The 23,310-nt window shown below is 39.4% G+C and overlaps 1 protein-coding gene across 1 annotated transcript in view; it reads left to right on the top strand.

Moving 5' to 3' along the window:
- The window catches only part of pcloa (piccolo presynaptic cytomatrix protein a), a 66,073-nt gene extending 43,493 nt beyond the window's left edge, over positions 1-22,580 (top strand). The window contains exons 8-25 of the mRNA XM_020599434.1: positions 357-439; positions 2,193-2,268; positions 3,315-3,440; positions 5,513-5,621; positions 6,136-6,200; positions 6,593-6,777; positions 7,067-7,117; positions 7,237-7,367; positions 10,104-10,130; positions 11,226-11,319; positions 11,670-11,741; positions 11,829-12,078; positions 12,678-12,950; positions 15,311-15,539; positions 15,734-15,792; positions 16,756-16,890; positions 18,856-19,001; positions 19,476-22,580. Coding sequence (XP_020455090.1) covers positions 357-439; positions 2,193-2,268; positions 3,315-3,440; positions 5,513-5,621; positions 6,136-6,200; positions 6,593-6,777; positions 7,067-7,117; positions 7,237-7,367; positions 10,104-10,130; positions 11,226-11,319; positions 11,670-11,741; positions 11,829-12,078; positions 12,678-12,950; positions 15,311-15,539; positions 15,734-15,792; positions 16,756-16,890; positions 18,856-19,001; positions 19,476-19,619 — 2,255 coding nt within the window. The 3' untranslated portion in view covers positions 19,620-22,580. The remainder of the gene's footprint in view (positions 1-356; positions 440-2,192; positions 2,269-3,314; positions 3,441-5,512; positions 5,622-6,135; positions 6,201-6,592; positions 6,778-7,066; positions 7,118-7,236; positions 7,368-10,103; positions 10,131-11,225; positions 11,320-11,669; positions 11,742-11,828; positions 12,079-12,677; positions 12,951-15,310; positions 15,540-15,733; positions 15,793-16,755; positions 16,891-18,855; positions 19,002-19,475) is intronic.
- Positions 22,581-23,310: the final 730 nt, after the last annotated feature.

The following is a 23,310-nucleotide window of genomic DNA, read 5'->3' as shown; positions in this document are numbered from 1 at the left end:
CTTTGTCCTGCCAGGTGCTCATGGGGTGAAATGGATCATGTCAGGGCCTGGTGCTGTCCAGCTCTTCATATTTGAGACCCTCTCTTGAATCTCTCTATCTCTATCTATTCATGGACAATGGACTATATACTGTATATATATATATATATATATATGTGTGTGTGTGTTTTTTGCTTGTTTTTTTTTTTCTTATCCCAATCACTAAGTTATATTGGCTTTTCACAAACACAGTTTTGCTTAATGGCATGTAATCACCTTTAAATGAACTGAAACCTGTCCTATCTAGTAGAATGAAAGAGTCCAGTTTCCAGTTTCTCGGTTTGGTTCTGAAATGCTGCTTGTTCTTATCCCTGAAGCCTACCACCTTAGACAAGAAGAGACAGACTGGTTTGACAAACCTAGAGATGGGCGTTCAGACAATGGCCAAGAAAAGAGACAGGTGAAACAGGGAAAACACACACACATGCTGTACTGTACACACAGACATTGTAGTAAAATTCTCACATGTACTAATGCAAAGTCCAAGCAATAATGAAATGCATGCACCCACACAAAGTCACCGGGATATCTATAAGCGGTATGTATACTTACATGTTAATCCAAGGCACTTAAATGTGAAGTGGAATGAAATTTATTGGATATTTCAAACTTTTTTAACAAATAAAAAACTGAATAATTGGGCGTGCAAAATTATTCAGCCCCTTTACTTTCAGTGCAGCAAACTCTCTCCAGAAGTTCAGTGAGGATCTCTGAATGATCCAATGTTGACCTAAATGACTAATGATGATAAATAGAATCCACCTGTGTGTAATCAAGTCTCCGTATAAATGCACCTGCACTGTGATAGTCTCAGAGGTCTGTTTAAAGCGCAGAGAGCATCATGAAGAACAAGGAACACACCAGGCAGGTCCGAGATACTGTTGTGGAGAAGTTTAAAGCCGGATTTGGATACAAAAAGATTTCCCAAGCTTTAAACATCCCAAGGAGCACTGTGCAAGCGATAATATTGAAATGGAAGGAGTATCAGACCACTGCAAATCTACCAAGACCTGGCCGTCCCTCTAAACTTTCAGCTCATACAAGGAGAAGACTGATCAGAGATGCAGCCAAGAGGCCCATGATCACTCTGGATGAACTGCAGAGATCTACAGCTGAGGTGGGAGACTCTGTCCATAGGACAACAATCAGTCGTATACTGCACAAATCTGGCCTTTATGGAAGAGTGGCAAGAAGAAAGCCATTTCTTAAAGATATCCATAAAAAGTGTCGTTTAAAGTTTGCCACAAGCCACCTGGGAGACGCACCAAACATGTGGAAGAAGGTGCTCTGGTCAGATGAAACCAAAATCGAACTTTTTGGCAACAATGCAAAACGTTATGTTTGGCGTAAAAGCAACACAGCTCATCACCCTGAACACACCATCCCCATTGTCAAACATGGTGGTGGCAGCATCATGTTTTGGGCCTGCTTTTCTTCAGCAGGGACAGGGAAGATGGTTAAAATTGATGGGAAGATGGATGGAGCCAAATACAGGACCATTCTGGAAGGAAACCTGATGGAGTCTGCAAAAGACCTGAGACTGGGACGGAGATTTGTCTTCCAACAAGACAATGATCCAAAACATAAAGCAAAATCTACAATGGAATGGTTCACAACTAAACATATCCAGGTGTTAGAATGGCCAAGTCAAAGTCCAGACCTGAATCCAATCGAGAATCTGTGGAAAGAACTGACAACTGCTGTTCACAAACGCTCTCCATCCAACCTCACTGAGCTCGAGCTGTTTTGCAAGGAGGCATGGGCAAAAATTTCAGTCTCTCGATGTGCAAAACTGATAGAGACATACCCCAAGTGACTTACAGCTGTAATCGCAGCAAAAGGTGGCGCTACAACGTATTAACTTAAGGGGGTTGAATAATTTTGCACGCCCAATTTTTCAGTTTTTTTATTTGTTAAAAAAGTTTGACATATCCAATAAATTTCGTTCCACTTCATGATTGTGTCCCACTTGTTGTTGATTCTTCACAAAAAATTACAGTTTTATATCTTTATGTTTGAAGCCTGAAATGTGGCAAAAGGTCGCAAAGTTCAAGGGGGCCGAATACTTTCGCAAGGCACTGTATGATCATGTGCATACAGTACATGTATACTTTGGACATACATGACATGTCACCATTGTGTATGGACTGCAGGGAAAAGGCCCGTACTACCCCTTCCCTCACCTCAGGGTCAAACTGCAGAGGGATGTCAAAGACCGCAGTGTCTCAGGTAAAGTTCCACACTACTGCATTTCATTCAATAACAACATCGACATGATCTGAGAAGGAATGATATGCATTTAAGGAGGTATGTATTGCAACCTTAGGTGTCACTGTCTCTGATGCATGCATTAGATTTTATTGAGTGCTTTGCTTACTGATTGCATCAAATGTGCACTTTTTACAGCAGAGACATGCTTTTCCTTTTATTAAATATGTATGATCATAAAATAGATTAAACTTATTCTGAAAAGACAAAGACTTAAATGTACATATTAATGTAGATCATTCTGTCGTTTTACATCTTCAGAGCATGATGAGTATACTTTTGCAGCCATTTTATTTACACGATATTCATGCCAAATCTCAACAAACTGGCAACTCACTTCCCCTGCCATTACGTTCCAGCACACCATTCCTCCAGGCTCAAAGCAGGCAGACATTTCATTTCCTGGCTTCCCTTTTGATTTGGCTCTTCTCCATGCTCATCAGTCATTGCCATGCTCAAAATGGCGTATCCCTCACAGTCAGGATTATCTTACGCAACTGAACAGCCCACAGAGGAAGCATCATTTGTTTATGTGGCCTGGTGCTGAACTGAGTCATTTTGTCTCAGTCTTTTTGTTCTTGTTGCCATAACAATGATAAAGTGTTTTATACTGTAACATGAATGAGGTTCTGCTTTTGTGTCGGTGAAGGCCTTATATGTGTGACCTGTACAGGAATAGTTAAGGGATTCACATATGATTTGTGGATAGTCAGTGGAGAGGTTGTCCTGTATGCTGTCACAACAGCACTAACAATTTTCTGCATCAGTTTTATACACCATCTCAAGGAAATTACACATTTTTATGCATAATGATTTTATATGGTAAGATTGTTACCAAATAGTCAAATTTTTATCATAACCTTATTTTGTTCAAATATATTTGGCATTTTGGCAATACTCTTGTCTGTTTTGGTGAGTCTATATGTGTGTGTTTAAGGGCAATGTTTAATGCAAGTGTAAGAAATTACAGGCCAAATGCCACTGACTTGGGTTTTGATCCCAAACAGGAAATGGTCTGGGTATCCGTGTGGTTGGAGGAAAAGAGGTCCCTGGCAGTAATGGAGACATTGGAGCTTATGTTGCCAAAGTTCTACCGGGTGGAGCTGCAGAACAAACAGGAAAAATTCTTGAAGGTAAGCTTAAATTTCCCTATTTAAAAACAAAGAACCCACAGGCATGAGAGTGGTATCAATATCCTCATCTAAATCGAGGAAAGAAAGCAAATAAGTGTATTTCCTAAAATATCAAACTATTCGTAGACGTGATTCTGCGATAATAACACATGAATTTTGACTGAGAGCGTGGTGACAAAAATAGACCTTAATTTATATTTAGTATTATCACCTTGTGGGGATGGGCCATGACTCACATTTGGTCCTGAAAAACCTAACAGAACCAAAACAAGCTGATTCAGAGTGTATAAAGCAGGAATTGTGTTTTTAATAACATAACATTCACAGCTAGCCTTAATGATTATGACAGAAAATTGTTATGTTATTTTGTCACAAATATTGTATTATTTGATTGAATTTGCATGGGGAAGTCTGGGAAATTTTATCCCTCCCCACCTCCCTGTTCATCTGTGAACTCATAGATTCCTTTAATCTCTGTGTTGAGTCACACTGAGAGTGTTGGACAATTGGTAATGCTGTAGAGTCTTTTTGAAGCTTCCGTGTAGGCGATCTATGAATGGTGAGATAGGAGAGAGAAGTAGTTCCGTTTGGACGTGTATAACGTGTGTAATCCGTCTGTGCTCTGTGGATGTGTGTGTTTGAGCATGGGCGTTTTTTATTTTTACACTTTCTGTTCTTGTTTTTGTCTTCTTCCATTTACTTTTTTATATCACTCTCTGTTCTCTGTTTCTCTCTCCATTCGTTTATCAGAATATTCTGAAACAGTCCAGTGAAAACTGCATCATGAAAAGATACCATGTTACCAACAAAAGCTAAAATGTGTACATTGACAATGTTAACATGCTCACGGCTTCAGTTTATTTTTACATACTGTTGTATTATACTGTTTCTTATGATGATTTCCTCCTACTCATATACTCTGTGCATCTTAAACAAAACACTGGAATCATTAATACTGTTTCCTGTTTGACTCTGTTGTACTTTACACTATACTACTCTGCTCATCAGCTTGTCCAGGCCTTTCTCTGGTCTCTTAAATGCTATTTGAAGCACAGACGTAAGTCTGTGATATAGGTTGACGCTGATTGCTTCAGTCCAAGAGTCAAGAGTCATCTGTGGTACTTTGTGCTGCAGGAATAACTCAAACATGATAACACTCATAATGCTGTCATCAACACTGAGCAGAATGGTTGCAAAGAACTTTGGTTCTGCCAGCAGAACAAGGCATGTCACTCTCTGTGGAGTGAATATGGAGACATGCTGTCAGATTCAACAGGCATAGAGGCCTAGTGTCCCAGAGGGACAAAAACACACTGTGTGTAGGAATGAGTTTGTTTATATGACTGCTGAATCAAGTTTTACAAACAGCATAGTGTGACCAATTTAATGAATAATACCAGGGTAAAACTACAGTACAGCTTCCCTGTTGCTCCCTCATGCAGTGAGAGATTATCGTCGCAAACAGAAGACCCTCCTGATGAGCTGTTTCAATTTGTGTAAGTCCTGCCAGTGTGCAGGGTGTGTTTTGGGGATGCAGTGGATTTGCTGTGCTGTGTGGATTTGTATTTAATATAAACAAATGGTCAGTTGCCTCCATGAGATATTTGTCATTGTTAGAGTGGATTGAAGAAAACTGTATCTGATTGGATGTTATATTCTTTCCAGCCCATAATGCATCATGTTTCATTATGAAATTATAGTTATATATCTGAAACAATATGAGGCCACTTTGGATTTCATTTTTATCCTGTTTGTGCCTGAGTGCTCCATGAGCAGCTTTGTAACGCAGCTGCTGTTTGGGCTGTCACCAGCATTTACCGCTCCAGTTCTGGCTTGCAGTTTGTCGTTTGAGTGCAAAATTCAAAGCTCGTTTTCTCTCAGAAGGCTTCTCGCTGTGACTGAAAGATCACATTCTAGACCATGAACTGTGATTTATCTTTTAGTATGTATTGGTGCCAAAGCTTTGATTTCTTTTTGGATTGAAATTAAATGTTTGTGCTCTACTGTATACAAAAATATCAAATTAACAGAGTAGTGCATTTGTGACAGTTTACCTGGGTGTGACTGTACAGGAATGCAAGTCCTGGAGTGGAATGGTGTTCTTCTGACAGGAAAAACCTATGAAGAGGTGCAAGGGCTTGTCGGACAGCCATGCCATGAGGCAGAAGTGTGTGTCAGACTGTGAGTATAACCTTTGTCACTTTTTGTTATTTTGTTCTGCATTATGTTTGTAGCATGCCATATTCTTTCTTCTATTATTTTTTTTTCCTCATACATAAAACATTACTTTCAAATTTAACTTTGATCTGTCATCTCCTAATCGAATGCTTTACCATTTGATCACATTTTCCTCCTCTTCATCCCCCAAATGTCCCCCTCTCTTCTTTCCATTTGCCAGTCATAGTCACAACTTCCTAAAGCTCATTTTCTCCTATACATTAAATTCTATGGAACATCCACCTTTAATATAGAACCTAATTTCCCATTTTCAAATAATTTAGTCATTTGAAAGTCATGATTGCTAGTTTTGCTGTTCCTCATTGAGTTTATAGCCAATCACTCCTGTTTTCTTTGTTTTTAGCTCTTCTGTTCTTCAGTTGTTGTTTTTTTTTTTTTTGTATTTATATTCCCATTTTTGTTCTTCTATCTGAGTTTTAACTTTCAGAATGATATAACACATTTTCCTGCCTTTCAGTGATCTCAACATGTTGGCTGAGTCTGAAGATTCCCAGCACCAGGATTTCCAGGTGCACAGCATAAGTAAGTTGCAGTATTTCATTTCAGCCCCAATATGCTTTTACTGCTCCTCCCTTCTTCCCCATGCACTGCCATCTCTGCCTCCTATGTATAGACTTGCTTCTCATATCACTCTCATCTATGATTCTTTCTTTTCTCAAGTTCCTACATGCATTACTTGTTGCCTGTTTCCTCTGTCTGCATTACACAGAACCATTCTGGGAACAGTAGAGTGTTTTAACAGGGCTACCATAATGTTGTCCCTTAATCTTAGATGCTAATTAGAAGTTAATAATTAATCATTAGAATCTAAAACAGTCTTCAGTTTCATTGTATGTGTCTGTGTCACTGTCTTCGTGCAGTGGTTTGATGCTGATGATGACTTCTACCTATGGCTGTATGTGTGAACCTTCTAGGTGACAGACCTCCCAGGTCCCCGGGCGTTGACCCCAAGCAGTTGGTGGCCGAGCTGCAGAAAGTGTCACAGCAGCAGGCTCCCACCTCCACCTCTTTCTCTGGTCTGCCCACCACCACTTCGGCGACCTCTAGCCCAGGTCAGCCAGGATCCCCATCCATCAGTAAGAAACGCCACAGCAGCAAGGCAAGTCCGTCCACAGTGGAGTTGTAAGTCATAACAAGTTTACCATACCAAGGTAGATTTTCTTTACTTTCTTGATTATAAAATCAATAGAAATTGTACCAAAAAATTCAAACAATGTAAAAAAGAAACAGTTTGAACCTTTTTACTGGTTATAACATATCAAAAATAAATACTGAAACAAATGCACCGATGCACCAATACACAGTACAGTGCACAGTGTAAACACAAAGTGTCCACCTAAAGTTGCTACTGTAGCACTATCTAAGCATGTTACTGTAATCTCTTACAGACTGCAGAGGGAACAAAGACTCCATCCCATCCCATCTCTGGAGAGATACAGGTCTGTGAAAAGAAAGGATGAGCTTAATTGAGTATTTTTTTAATACAGTTTTCACTTCTCCTACATTGTTTCTCTTCCCAAATTAACTTGCATCAAATTTACTGTGCTTTCTTTTGCAGCTCCAAATCCATTATGACAAGCAGCTCGGAAACTTGATTGTCCATGTCCTTCAGGCCAGAAACCTTAGCCCAAGGGACAATAACAGCTACTCGGACCCATTTGTTAAAGTGTATCTTCTGCCAGGGAGAGGGTGAGTCAAGGATGCGGAACCTGCGAGCATTCCCCAAATAGTTCAGAATGAGATTTTCCCATTGACATCCAAGCTATGCAGAGTGCTACTTTGTTAAGCTCAAACCTAATTTCCATTCATTTTAAAGTTGATTTACAATCGATTTTGGCTCACCATGACATCTTTCAGTGTGCTGCACATGACCTTTCTTTGGTATCAGCCCGTAGCACCAATATGCACTGCACATCAGAGCCATCATATGTTGATTTATGATGTTCAATGACTTGTTCTTGTTACAGGTCATCTGCCCCTTATCACAGCTAAATGTCATAAACATTATGTAAATAATATGAGCTAGATATGTACTTAGGTTGATGTTGCCTCTGTTGATGGGTGTTTTCCTGTAGGTGTGAGTGCAGTCAAAATCAATAGCCATTTTTACTTGCAATACAATCCACACTACCTCATATGTCCAGTTTCTCATCTAATTGTGATTGCACTTGAATGTAACTGACTCTCCCATGTTCTCTGCTGTATTGCTAGACTCCTTTTTTTCCAGGGATTGTTGCACATAAAAGCAATAATATATGGCTGTGAGCTTTGCAGCCACCACACACACAGACATTCAATTTGACACATGCACAAATGCCAACACCACTGTAGATTATAGACAGGCTTAAGGTTAAGGTTATGGTAAAGGGGCTGTAAGAGTGCCACCTACAAGCCCTGCAGCCACCCTACACAAAGCGGTTATGATAATATGCAATCTCAAGTTCATGTGCACACATACTTGTGTATATGCTACATGTATATACATGGACAATCTCACAAGTATCAGAACACCAACTTCAGTTCATACAGAGACTTTTCAGATGCATCACAGATCTCCTGGCAACCACATGGACATCCTGCAGTCATTTGGGTGGTTGTAAACAATGATTTAATGGACAGAAAAAAGGTAGACACGTTATAATGTGGTGAAAGTAGGGCTCATATACAATCATGGCCAAAAATATTGGCACCCCTGCATTTCTGTCAGATAACGTACCATTTCTCCCAGAAAATTGTTGCAATCACAAATTCTTTGGTATTCTCATCTGTTACAGTCCACACAGAACTCCAAAAATGAACTGGACAGAATTATTGACACCTTTTCAAAATCATCAGAAATAGTTGTATGTCAACCATGTGATGGTCCTGTAATTTGTAATGAAACTCACCTGTAGCAACCAACACTTGCTGGCAATATAGAAATCACACTTGGAACCAGCTAAAATGGAAAAACTTTGACTCAACCTTTGTGTCGTGTGGACCACACTGAGCATGGAGAAAAGAAAGAAGAGCAAATAATTGTCTAAGGATTTGAGAACCACAATAGTGGAAAAGCACAAACAGTCTAAAGGCTCCAAGTCCATCTCCAGAGATCTGGTTGTTCCTGTGTCCAATGTGTACAACACTGTCAAGAAGTTTACAGCCCATGGTGCTGTAGCTCATCTCCCTGGACGTGGACGAAAGAGAAAAATAGATGACAGACTGCAACAAAGGACTGTTTAGATGGTGGATAAAGAACCTCGATCAACTTTGATCTTTCTGGGACAATGTCCTGTGGACAGGTGAGACTAAACTAGAGCTTTTTGGCCAAGCACATCATTCTGCTGTTGTCAGAAAATGAAATGAGGCCTTCAAAGAAAAGTACATGGTCCCTACAGTCAAATACAGTGGAGGTTTACTGGTGTTTTTTCTGGTTGTTTTGCTGCTTCAGGCACTGGATGTCTTGATTGTGTGTATAGCATTATGAAATCTGAAGACTACCAGTGAATTCTGGGGCGCAATGTAAGGCCCAGTGTCAGAAAGTTGGGTTTCTGTCAGAGGTCATGGGTCTTACACCAGGACAATGAACCAAAGCAGACTTCAAAAAGTACCACGAATGGTTTCAGACAATGCACTGGTCAGTTCTGAAGTGCCAGCTATGAGTCTAGATCTAAATCCCATAGAGCACCTGTAGAGGGATCTCAGAACAGCAGCTGGAACAAGGAACCCTTCAAATCTGAAAGACCTGGAGCAGTTGGCAAAGAGTGGTCTAGAATTCCAGTAGAGAGGTGTAAGAAACTCACTGATAGTTACAGGAAGTGATTGATTTCAGTCATGTCTAAAGGGTGTGCTACCAAATATTAAGTTGAGGATGTCAATAATTCTCTTCATTTTTGGAGTTTTGTGTGGAATGGATCAGATTTGTAGGATTTTTTCCTCTCTGCCTTTTTGTGTTGTTCCAATGCAAAGAAATAAACATGAAAATACCAAGGAATTAGTGATTGCAACAGTTTTCTGGGAGAAGTGGTGCGTTATCTGATAGAAATATTTTTGGCCATGTATGTCAATATGTATAAAACTGGACTTGTGCTTCTCTAGGTTGTATGCATGCCAAAACTCTAAAGGAAAAGAGAAAGATTTAACAATGCAGTCACCATTGGATCTCCACTACGGTTGTCAGAAGAGGCATTACATCACCTGAAAGCTCTCTCAACATGCATACATGCAGTTCATGACACAGTAAACACAAATTCAGTCATCCTGCTGCAGCAAGCTCCCTATTCTTGGCCCTTTCTTTCACGGACACTTAATAAATCACACACTAAAGGTCAATGTACAGTAGTCTCCCCTTCACAGCCCACAGACACTCTTTGTCCCCACACCCTCCCTCTGACTATTGTTTCTATATGTTGTTCTCTATATTTAATGCATGCTGGACCCTCTCAGTCAGGTCATGGTTGTCCAGAACGCCAGGTATGTGACTTGCCCACTTTGGCACTTTGGTTCAGTTTTGATTGAAATTTGGTTGTAAGTTTGGTGAAGGTAACAAAACATCCAGATTGTTTTCTAACTGATCAAAAACGTATTAATACATTTCAGTCAGTTCGGTTCCACTAACTCCCCTCACTCAATTTAGTCCCCATATTGTCATGATGTTCCCTTCACCTTTAGGCTTAGTGTCTTTTAAAGATCTCTAAATATTAACATCTTACCATCTCTTTACACAGACCCCTGTGCTGACAGTTAATGTTTTCCCAACTAACTGTTGTGTTTTTGTGGTAGATGGTCTGTTTTTGTTTCTAACCATTGTAATTTGATATCCTAACATTGAACCTGACACCCTTTAGTTTGTCCCTGTTTTGTGATTAAAATCCCTCAGAAATCCCTCCACTATCATACTCCAACATTGTACTGTACTCCTGCTGCCCTGCCACATTCACTACACTGTAGTCCTTATTCATTCCATTATTTTCCAATTTAAAGAAGATTGTGCTGTGTTTACCAGACTAACTCAGACAGACTTACCCATATCCTACAGTCCTAAATGGATCACCACACACTGCAAAAAACATCCATCTTAACAACTCATTCATTGTATTCCAGTGAGTGCTGTGATGTATTGCAGATTATATAGTGTTGTGTTTTATTCAAATAAAGTTCTTTAAGGATTTTTCAAATTAAGTTTTGTTGTTGTTGTTTTTTAATTCATTGATGATTTGCCTGACTGAGTTACATGCACGTAACAAAACAAGAGTTTAATCAGAGTTCAACTCCAACTGGCATACATTTTCACTTGCATTAGGACATCAGATGTTTATGAAACTAAATGACTTGAAGGACATCAACATGTACTTTTTTGCAGCACACTCTGACATTGTATCCTGCCGTCCATGCACGTAGGCCCGTACCTTCTCCACACAATGTGCATTACATTCATCATCTCCCCTCTGCTGTGACATGTGCCCTGCTCCAATATATTGTTCTCACTGCATTGTGGTGGTCCACTAACCATGCAGGACGTTTGCATGTTTCTGACCAGGTATATGTTGTTGTGATGTGTTCCTGCAGTGCTGAAAACAAGAGGAGGTCCAAACATGCAGGCAAGAGTCTCAACCCCGAGTGGAACCAGACTGTCATCTATAAGAACATCCACCTTGAGCAGGTACTATGTGTAGTCACACTCAGATACTGTATACACAGGCTGGCACACATGCAACATCTTACAATTTTTTTAATGCTTTTAAAAGCTTGCACAGTGTCAGCCAACACCATGGACCTTGCAGTGTAAAGTATTACATTTAAAAGGTTCAGCTCTGTAATTTTAAAGAATGCATTTTAATAACTAGTATTTTTGAGGACTTGTTTTTTGTTTTTTAAGCTGCCTGTATATCTCCCTCCACCCCAGATCATATGTTTTTTCTTTTCAGATTTATTCTGCCATTTTTCTGTGCACTCAGCCAACCTAGGAACCTATAAAAACACATGAATGTTTTAACTGTATGTGTGTTCCAGCTGAGGAAGAAGACCCTGGAGGTGAGCGTGTGGGACTATGACAAGTGCTCCTCTAATGATTTCTTAGGAGAGGTAAACCCTTTGACAATTCTAGTATTACTTCATTTGTGTATCAGTAATTTTTAAACACATTTGTTTAACTGTTGTGTTTCTTCCCAGGTCCTTATTGACCTGTCCAACACCTCCCAGCTGGACAACATCCCACGGTGGCTCCCTTTGAAGGAGCAGAGTGAGGGGGACCACCACCGGCAGTCCCACACAAGCCAGGGCCGACATAGTTCCTCTAAACCCTCCTCACAGCACTCCTCCCCTAAAACCACTGGCTCTTCACATGATAAGGATCAAGATTCCCCCAAATCATCTGTCATCAAAAGCCGAAGCCACGGGATTTTTCCAGATCCGGCCAAGGGTAGGACGTGATGAATCCCCCTTGCCTTTTTGACTTTATCAACATTATCCTGTACCAGCCTTCTGTACTCTACTACTTCTCTGCTATTTCTGTTGTCCTCTTTCCTCTGCATGCTCTTTTTTCTCTTCCTGTCACTGCTTCTCTTTTCTGTTTTTTCCTTCTATCTCTGTCCACCTGTTTCTCTTTCTGCAGTCCTTTTCTTCCACCGGCACCCCCCTCTGACCATTTTTGCACCCCCATTGTAGCTTCAGCTTTGTGCTTTTTGCTTTTTCATGGTCTGTTTTCTTCATTGCCATGATGTCACCAAAGCTCAGAGGCTTAGCTTTAATGCCCCTCTATCTTTCTTCTAACACAGAGGGCAACATGGCTGTGGAAGGCTTTTAAAGCTCCCATGATTTAGAAAAAAATACCATCAAATTTAATAAGGATGCTAAATGATTACAGACTTAAATAGGGCAGTTACCATGCTGGCTAGATGTGGTATCTCACTAGCCAGTAACCCCTGGGGTGACCAGGTGGTTCACAGAAAGTAACAGTCTCTAAGTTAACTAAAGTTATAGATAGCCTTTGTGGTAATTTGGTGAATCTGGTTGTTTTAGACATGCAGGTGCCCACTATCGAGAAATCTCACAGTAGTCCTGGTACATCGAAGCCTTCCCCTTCCGAGGGCCAGAGCCAAAGCCACAGCCACGGACACAGCCAACACTCTCGTTCACATGGCGCTTCACGCTCCAGCAAAAGCGCTGCACGGCAACACCATCATGACAGTGGCACTGGAAGCAGCGGAGGCACTGCCATAGCAACGGGCGATGCCCCACAGCAGTCACAGCAGGAGCAGCCGCTGCAGCGCCCCCAACCAAGTAAACCAAGACGCAAATAAAGCCTATGCAGCATGGCCTCCTTGCACTCATCTGTTTAACCTTCAGTTGAAACTTTTTTCAGTTTTTCTTAGCTTTCTACCGTTTGTTTTCTTCACCCTTTACACCCTCAAGTGCTTTTATTGTATTCAGTGTGTCAACCTCTCACCGCTTTTCTTTTGTATATACACATAAGTGTGTAGAGCCAGCACCTCATCTATACTGTAGCACACTGACTTTGACCTTCCTAAGTTTGACACCCTTTCAGTGAACCCAGAGAGGCATAATGGTTGCTTATTAATGGCCCTAACTACTTCAAACTTTTAACCATAACCAATAAAACAGTAAAGAGGCTGTAAATCTTAGCAACTAATACTACGTTAATATGAAGTTAAACCAACACAGTTACATATACCTACGCAAAGTTAGGTTTTGCTTTTTGGAATGGTAATTTATACTATATACATTCTTTACTTAGGATCAGTAAAAGTGTGATGGTATAAAAAAAAGTTAAATCTGAAACAACAGAGTTGCAGGAGTTAATTCTGAAGGAACAGATCAGCAAAATTTGTCAGTCATAGTGCAGTGACATCGCCAGCTTTCTCAAATGACCTGCCGCAGGTTCAGATAATAGAGAGTTCACATAAGAAGTTTCTCCTTCCAAGAGAGGGTTCTCTGCCTGCTAGCAGTTAAATACATTTAGTTTGATCCAACCTTTAAAACAGCAGAAAGTTGCAATCCCACCCGATCCTGTTTCCTAAGGTATCATTAACCTCTTTTGGTATTTTTATTTCCATATTTATATTTTGGAGTTATTATTTAATTCCTTTTCTAAAACAATGACCAGCTTTTCTGAAGCTCCTCATCTGAGATGGCTGTGCATGCAGTCTGCTACACTCCTCCCCACCCCCACCCCCCCTTTTTTTGAACAACTACTGGACCCATAATGCACCTCAGACGCTGCACACCCCGACACTGGGTGACACATGGGACGGGCGAATGTGCACCACACACTGTGGATGCATGTGATTGACAGTCAAGCTGGTTGCAATGATGAAGATATACCGCTCTCTGAATCTCCATCTCGCTCCTCCCTCCTTACATCTTGAACTTCGACCGTTTCCTGGCGTTAATCCCCCTGACACCTGACCTGCGCCTGCGAAAACAAACACATCCAGGCCAAAGAGGCCACATGCAACTGAGGCACCAAAGACACAGCGTTGTGGGCGTGCTCACCATTCAGAGAGCCCAGTCTGATTGGTTGCCTGCCCTGCCATCGGTTGTGTCGGCCAAAGGGAGCACAGGAGATGGGAGGTGTCTTACCCTCAGGAAAGCTGTGTCAGAAGAGAGGCCGCAGAGCACCGGAGGTGAGAGTTTGCCCAAGAGTCTCCTCTCTGTCGTGTGACTGAAGCACAGATGGAGCAAGCAAAGAGAGTGAGAGAAAGAGAGGATGCGATACTACTAACGCACACCTGCAGAAAGAGAGAGGGGAGTCTTACAAGCTAATAAAAGAGACAGGAAGACAGGGAGAAAGTTGCACTCACCAGAGATTCATGCAGTGGGACACACTTCCTTAATGGCCACCAGCACAGTTCACTAATACCAGGAAATGAATGTCTCAAACTGTGACTTATTCAGAGTTAACACTGTGCCACTGCCACATCTGCTGCGTCATGACTCCCCCATTGCTTCATTGAACTGGTATTAATGAGCTTAATGATCTTATGCTTAGTGGCCTGAAAGAAAAACGTGTCTGCATGGATCTGTTCTACACCACATCCACGCATCTCATTCATACTTTATCTACCTGTTTGATCAGCTTTTTGGGAACAAAGTACTGAAAATTAAAACATTTAAACGTGTCCTAAATAGTTACATTTAAAAATTGCATATACTGTAAGTGCTTTTTTTCAAAATATTTATAAAAATACATTCATAAACATCCTTTAAACTCGACTGGATATGAAACTATATTCATGTGATTTAACTTTTTAAACTAAATGAATACTGAGATTGAGAAATTTGAATATTATTAATAGTTCATATAGATGACTAACCCTGTCAGTAGGGTCTACGTGCCTCTTGTGTGATCTTCATAAACATATATATGTGATGATTCTCTGGATTGTCTATTTCATGTAAAAACTGTGTATGTGGTTTATTACTGTCTTGTTTTTGTCTGAGAGAAAGATTCTAATTGCACTGTTTGTCCATATGCTTCTTGCTATTCCTCTGTATTTATGTGCTATTCATTACAATCCAGTTTTGTGTGCTTCTAATAGGACTCCCTTTTCACTGTGACATACATGAAATATAAAGTTGACTGTATTGGATTGTAGCTTTTGCAGTAATTAACCCATGGTTTTTGGCCCCAGTTCTTACATTCTTGGACCCAACAGAGGTGCAGTTTTTCCTCTTGTCTCTTTATCGTGATGTGTGTGGTATCTCTGCACAGCTCGGTCAAGCCACAGATCCAGCGATGCCCCGGTCCCCGGTCACGGCAGCTTCATTGGACAGCGGCCTGAGTGGCAGCATCCACAGCCTGGTGGACGAAGAAGTGGAGACAAATGAGGTGGACAGTGCCATCTTCCAGGTGCCCCGATTGTGAGTCAGCTTATCCGGTTTATTCATTTTATAACAACTGTTTCCAGTTTTGAATGTGTTTTAAATATTTATTTGATGTTTAACAGTTACTCTCACTACTCCATGATACACCTGCTTTCATTCAAAATAATGGGTCTTCAAATATCTGTTGTGTAATTTTGTCATTTATAGGCCTTTGTTTTCTCTCTTTTTAGTGGAAAGATCCAAAATGGCACAGATGTGAAATCATCACTGGGACACAGTGACGCTGAAGGTAAGACTTACATCTGTGTGTGTGTGTGTGTGTGTGTGTGTGTGTGTGTGTGTGTGCGCTTGTACATTCATAACGTGTCAATACATGTCATTAACATAAACTAATAAACACATTTTTGGTATTTCAAGGCAAAAACAAAGTTCGGTCTTAGCATATATGTTTCTAAAGCATCATACCACTGAATATTGACAAAATAAATTCAACTTTTACCATGATCCTGTATTTTCATTCATGTGTTCAGCCTCAAGGAATGGTAGATGTCAGTGAGATTACTGACTAATTAATCATTTGCCTGCTATTTTAATCCCATTTTTATCTTTAGAAACTATGCTGTACATGTATAAAGTCTTTTCTATACATCATTAACTTCATACATAGACTTCACCTACAGTATTCATACTGTTATCAGACTATACTGATTTTCCTTCTTCCTTCTTCCTGCCTGTGAATTGTGAGTCATGAAATCATGACTAATGCAAAGGTGCAAAAACCTGAGGTTTGTTATTTCACTCTCACCTTTATAACAAAGTGTGAAACTGAAGCTTAGCACACACACGAATGAACACATTAACACAGTTATACTTATCCATGCTCTTTCTTTATCCCTTTCTCTTTTTATCATCTGCTCTCAGTCTTTTTGTGTCAGAGTGTCTTTCTCCTGGTAACATACACACACAGATGCTACCCTGCCAGGATCTTGTTGACCCAGCTTTCAGTTCATTTCATTCAGTTGTCAAGGCAACCTGAGGCCAGGCAGAGCTCCTCATAACTCTCCATTCTTGTTAAACAAATAAATGTGATTGCTTGCAAGCCATGTTAACTCGTCACGTGAGCACACCCAGCATCCAGTAGAGGGCAGTCACTTTTCAAAGAGAGCAAGAATACTGATAGAATGGGCATTTGATTTTTGTAGCAGCAAAACAACCAGTGAATATTTCATTCAGTCTATGTGTGTTTATTCAGGCAAGTCCCAGGTAATGGGGGAGATAAAGATTGCTCTGAAGAAGGAGGCGAAGACAGAGGGTGAGCACCTGGTCCTTGAGATTCTTCAGTGTCGCAACATCACCTACAAGTTCAAGACTCCAGACCACCTGCCTGGTAATGGATTTAAAGTTTTAGAAACATTTATTAAAAAAAAAAACAATAGTTTGCTGTCTATCAAAAGTTTTCAGTCTTTTCATACAATGGTAGTATTACATGATACATGTCTTTTTTAATATCTGACAGCTGGGGAGCCCACACAAACACTTGTTTAGAAAGACAGCATCTGACACGCCACAACATCCTTGCCAGCTTTTCTAGCTGCAGAGCCACACGTACTGTGGTTGTGTCTTTTGCCAACATTCTCTTGGAAAGCAGCATTCAGTGTGTATTTACCTACTCTTCAATAATATATTCTACAGTTGAACTTCTGACATTTAATCCTATAAACATTTCTGTCTTAGGTCAGTTAGGATCATTATTTTAAGAATGTGAAATGTCAGAATAACAGTAGAGAAAAAAGATTTACTTCAGCTTTTATTTCTTTCATCACATTCCCAGCAGGTCAGAATTTTACATTCATTTGGTAAGTATTTGGTAGTATTGCCTTTAAATTGTTTAACTTGGGTCAAACATTTTGGGATGCCTTCCACAAGCTGCTTGCAATAAGTTGCTGGAATTTTAGCTAATTCCTCCTGACAGAACTGGTGGAACTGGATTAGATTTATAGGCCTCCTCGCTTGCACACACTTTTTCAGTTCTACCCACAAATATTCTATTGGATTGAGGTCAGGGCTTTGTGATGGCCACTCCAGTACCTTGACTCATTTGTGACCAAGCTTTAACTTACTGGCTGATGTCTTGAGATGTTGCTTCAATATATCCACATAATCTTCCTTCCTCATGATGCCATCTATTTTGTGATGTGCGCCAGTCCCTCCTGCAGCAAAGCACCCCCACAACATGATGCTGCCACCCCCCTGCTTCACGGTTCAGAAGGTGTTCTTCAGGTTGCAAGCCTTCCCCTTTTTCCTTTTTCCTCACCGAAAAGTAAGATCTTTGTCCCCATGTACAGCTGCAAACTGTAGTCTGCCTTTTTTTACGGCGGTCCTGCAGCAGTGGCTTCTTCCTTGCTGAGCAACCTTTAAGGTTATGTCAATATAGGACTCATTTTACTGTGAATATAGATAGTTTGGTACCTGTTTCCTCCAGTGTCTTCACAAGGCCCTTCACTGTTGTTCTGGGATTGATTTGTACTTTTAGGACTAAAGTATGTTCATCTTTAGTAGACAGAATGTGTCTCCTTCCTGAGTAGTATGATGACTGTGTTGTCCCATGCTGTATATACTTGCATAGTATTGTTTGTACAGATGAACATGGTACCTGCAGGCGTTTGGAAATTGCTCCCAAGTATGAACCAGACTTGTGGAGGTCCACATTTTTTTTTTTGAGGTCTTGGTTGTTTCTTTAAATTTTCCCATGATGTCAATCAAAGAGGTACTGAGTTTGAAGGTAGTACTTAAAATACATCCACAGGTACACCTCCTATTGACTCAGATGGTGTCAATTAGCCAATCAGAAGCTTCTAAAAACATGGCATCATTTTCTGTAATTATTCAAGCTGTTTAAAGGCACAGTCAGCTGAATGTATGTATACTTCTGATGCACTAGAAATGTGATACAGTGAATTATAAGTGAAATAATCTATCTGTAAACAACTGGAAAAGTTACCTGTGTCATGTATGAAGTACACTTCTTAACCAACTTGCCACAACAAGAGTTTGTTAACATTACATCTGTGGAGTGGTTAAAAAAATCAGTTTTAATGACTTCAACCTAAGTGTGTATAAACCTCTGACTTTTAACTGTATATATACAAGGTTATACAAGCCTACCTAGCCTCTTTGATATACAGTCACAAGATCATGATCGTGTTTTATCAGCATATTGTTGATAATTGTGGCTTTAGTAAAGATCAGATCACGTTTCAGTATAGAAAAAAAGCAGTGAAAGTAAGGCTTTGGGGTTATCATATCAGTTTCACATTTATATGTGTGTATTTGTCTGTGTGTGTGTCTACAGATCTTTATGTGAAGCTTTATGTGGTGAATATTGCCACCCAGAAAAGGATTATCAAAAAGAAGACCAGAGTGTGTCGTCATGACAGGGAACCATCTTTCAATGAAATCTTTCGCTTCTGTATGAACCCTACTGGACACTCTCTACAGGTAATCCCATGGATGATAGCTGCATATTTTAAGAATATAGACAATCTGTAATCATTTATACGCACACAACTAAATGGTGCAACTCTCATTTTTAAATGGTTTATATGGTGCATATGAAGCTGGAGCTGGAATATGGTAATTTCAGCTTAGTATAAAGACAGGAGACAGGGGGAGTCAGCTAGCCTGGCTCACTACAAAGGTAAACAAAATTGTAAAGTTCACAAATGTACATATTATATCTACTTTTGTTTAAGTCACAATAAACCTGAAGTGTAAACCTGAATCTGATCCAGGCTAGCTGTTTCTACCTTTTATGCTAAGCTAAGCTAATTTTATGATGTTAGCTTCATATTTAGTGCACAGTTATGAGAGTGAAATTAATCACCACATCTAACTCTTGGCAAGAAAAGAGTATATTTCACTACAAGTAACCTGGTTGTCATATGATATATGTTGTTTTTTGGTTTGCTTCAGCTATTTCTGGTGTCCACTGGTGGCAAGTTTGTGAAGAAGACCCTCATCGGGGAGGCCTATGTGTGGCTGGACAAAATCGACCTTCGTAAACGAGTAGTGAGCTGGCACAAGCTGCTCGCCAGCACTGCCCAGATCCAGTCATAGAACAAGATTATATTAAAAAATTACTAAACAAGCATGGAGGGGTTTCCAACATCTGGGGACAAATTACCAAATATGCATGGAGAGGTTTCCACCATCTGGGGACTCTTTAAGTTCAACATCTGTAACACTGCTCCACTTGTGCTAGGACGGGAAATATTATCGCGTTTTGCTGTCTTTGTTTCAGGGCTCGGATAGCTTGAGTTTTGGAAAGTAAAAAGAAGTGTTCTGATGATGATTTCTGTCATGCAGGAAGATTAGAGGAAGTAGTTATGTGTTTACAGGAAGTGAACACATGTTTACAGGACATATGATGTACAGCAGTGTAGCCAGGGTGAGGAGAACACTGGTGCTGAGTTCAAGTGCGGAATCAACCAGGTATTACAAACTTTATTTTGCAAACACATACATAAACACTATTATTTACTGTGCAACTTTGTATTCTTAATTTTACTTTGAACAGATACAGGGAATGAACACACTTGTAGATTCTAATTTTATCTACTTAGATGTTTTATCCATGAAAGGTTTTCCTTATTGCTTTATTATGATCTGCAGAGTTTTATTGATTTACAAAGCAGTTTGGCAATAGAATATTCCACTATGGAGACCTGTCATTTATTTTTGTATTATGATATTAGTGTAGAATTCTATTATTTGTCTTCTCTTCAATTATTTAAGTACTTAAAAATCTATCCGGGGATGGAAGTATAGTATATTTTATAACACACTACCTAGCATTCCAGTTTAAGAGGGAAAAAAGTCTCAGCAAGCATGTTTTTGACTCTAGAAATAAAACCAACTACATGTTCCTCCATCTTTTTTCTCCTTAACTGTAACCTAAGTTCTATCAAATGATCTTTATTGTTTGGCAAATTATAAACATTAATATATATCTATTTGGACACTATATATTGTGCACATGATTCTATTTATTTGGTATGTAGTGCCACATGTTCTGCACAGAAAAAAATCACCAAGGTTCACTTTGTATATAATGAATTGTCATAGCTGGAAATGAATTATAACATATAGAGATAGATGTATAGATATCTTTATCAGAGACAATCGAGTCTTGTTGATTGTGATGTAGAGGTTCTATTTACCCATGACACCCCTTAGAATTTGAGACATTTACCATTTGAGATTTAAGCATTTCTTAATTTTTTTGTGAGATCCAAGCACATTACAAGTCCTATATCAGTCCTGCTTTTGTTGGTGAGGGCAGTCAACAATGCACGCTTTTGTGGTATATTGCATAGAATGTACAACTGGCATCATCAGCCTGCTAAAGATGAAATAGGTGAAGTACGGTGGTAAAGAAATGGGCCGGAAACTATCCAATGAAAAGCACTATTACCAACCTACTGTAAGATACAACAATGCTACTACAGTAGCATGTTGGTGTTTTGTCCCAGCTTTTTAGTCATATCTGTGTCATCTTGATATTACCATTTACACTTCAAATCATCAGTGTTGTGTCCTAAAAATTCTACCATGCCCATACTGTCCTCAGAAAGGTCATCCTGTGTGCTTGTATGGGGTCAAGAGGCAGGACACCAGTTCATTTAACATTTTGAGTTGAACTTAGCAGTGAAACTACACTTAATGTCTCAGTGATTTCTATGCAACATGTACTGTATGAAGATAGTGACTGCATCTTGGCTTGCCAGAAATGTGACTGTCTGTCAAAAAGTGAACATTTGTATAGTTTTTTTTTTTTTTTGCACTGCTGTGTTTTCATGTCCTCCATGAAATGGTTACTGCTTTAATATGATTTTTTTAATGCATTATTTTGTATTGCTATATGGATCTTCATTTAATGCCTGTGAGACTCTTTCATATGTTGTATTATATTTGTTTACAGTGCATATCAAGTGTACAGAAAAAAGATGAGAAATTTTGTTTTTATACACAATGTAGTGCTTGTTTACAATATTTAGAGGACCTGAAACTCAGAGAACTAACTTTTTGCCCTTGTAAACAAACACACACTCATGTGGAAATTAACACAAAGATTCCCAGTTTCATGTAGAATCAAGATAAGAAAAAAAGGCCATTCCTATTCAAATGATTCCCACCTTTTTATGCATTTCCCTTTGAATAGTTTCATTTTCCACTATCTGTATGAGAAATTACCAAAAAGACAACATCATAATCATTGGATGCTATACCTGAAATGGTAGCAATCAGTTTGTGTGGTTTTTTTTATATCATATGCTTGTGTCTATAGCATCTTCTTATTAATCCCATGCATGTCATTGGCTCCAAAGCATATCTATTCCTTTAAATGTTGTCTGTCTAAAAATAAAATCTCTCATAACACAAAGAATTACACCTGCTCACACACTTGCACCATCTCTCTCTATTTCCAACATTGTAAATACATATCTTTTTTATACTGGGGTTTGGGGAGCAATAGGTCTTTTAGCAGACAAAAAAGGTATGTGATTGTCAAAGTAACGAGAAGCCGTTTTTCTCTTGATCAATGTACAGTACAGTGGATAGACTGAGAAACAACCTTATGTCTGTCTATAGGGACCAAGATTTACCCAGCCCTTCACATCAAGCACTAAAAATTTACTAGAGTCTGACTACATAGAAATCTATCTTAACAACTCAAGTAGTTGCAGGACAATTTAAATGTGATCATACTGGATGTTGCATGTTTTGTTGGTGGTTCATACTATTTTTGTGTCCAGATATTATAAAAGGGGAAAAAAAGAATGAGGTAGAGAAAGATATAAAATAAAATATAGCAGGGGAAATTATGAAGAAACCTAAATTATTGATGATGTGTGCTGACTGTACAAAGATTTATGCTTGAAAAACCTGTCTGATTTTTCATTTGTAAGTAACACAAAAAACCTACTGTCATGGTTTTGTGATTGTACACAGGAGGTATTGATAAATTATGCAAATTGTGCTGTAAAAATGGCTGTTGCCCCATATCTAAATATTAAATATCTGTACAAATGAAGTGCTGGTGTGTATTGCCTTTAAAAAAAGATACTGCATTATTGATCATAAAAGTTTTATTTTGAAAATTAGATGTTTTTTTTACTCCCTAAAAGGTTTCACCATGAATGTTGGATGATGCCATACCAATCATGTGAAGTATCAGATATAGCCACAAGATGGCACTATGTGATTTCATTCTGAGAAGTGCCCATATAGTTAAAAATCCATGGACCTGTTTATAGACAGGTGAGGTATACTGACACTGGTGTTATAACTCACTGGTTGGTTAGACCTGTTGTTGTGAAGGGTGTGATGCATTTGATTGACAGCTCCCCTCTCCAATAGCATTGCTCCATTCAATTTTGAAATTAGAAGTGATGTAATTAGTACCTGGTGTGAGCACCGATATGGTGTGATCCCATTTGTTAACTTTTTGTTTTTGCTCTGCGCATGCGCAGACTTTGACCGCTGCGCACACTTTAATTAATTCTCATTGGAAATTGTGTTTATGGCAGATATTAGCTCAGCAGTGATGTCAGACCGCCTGTATTATGTTTAATATTTACTTAGATTACCCTTATTTTACCCAGAGCTACACACGTGAAGCAATTGCAAAATTTATAATCACACATTAGTCTATCACGTTTTTGATGGAGGTGGGACTTTACCTCATACTATGTGATGTAAAGTTATTTAATACCTCACAATATTATTCCAAAATCTTAATCAGAGA

This window comes from Monopterus albus, unplaced genomic scaffold, assembly GCF_001952655.1.
Source record: "Monopterus albus unplaced genomic scaffold, M_albus_1.0 scaffold41.1, whole genome shotgun sequence".
Taxonomy (NCBI): Eukaryota; Metazoa; Chordata; class Actinopteri; order Synbranchiformes; family Synbranchidae; genus Monopterus; species Monopterus albus.
The sequence above is the reverse complement of the archived record's forward strand: the minus strand, read 5'-3'. Positions and strand labels throughout refer to the sequence as shown.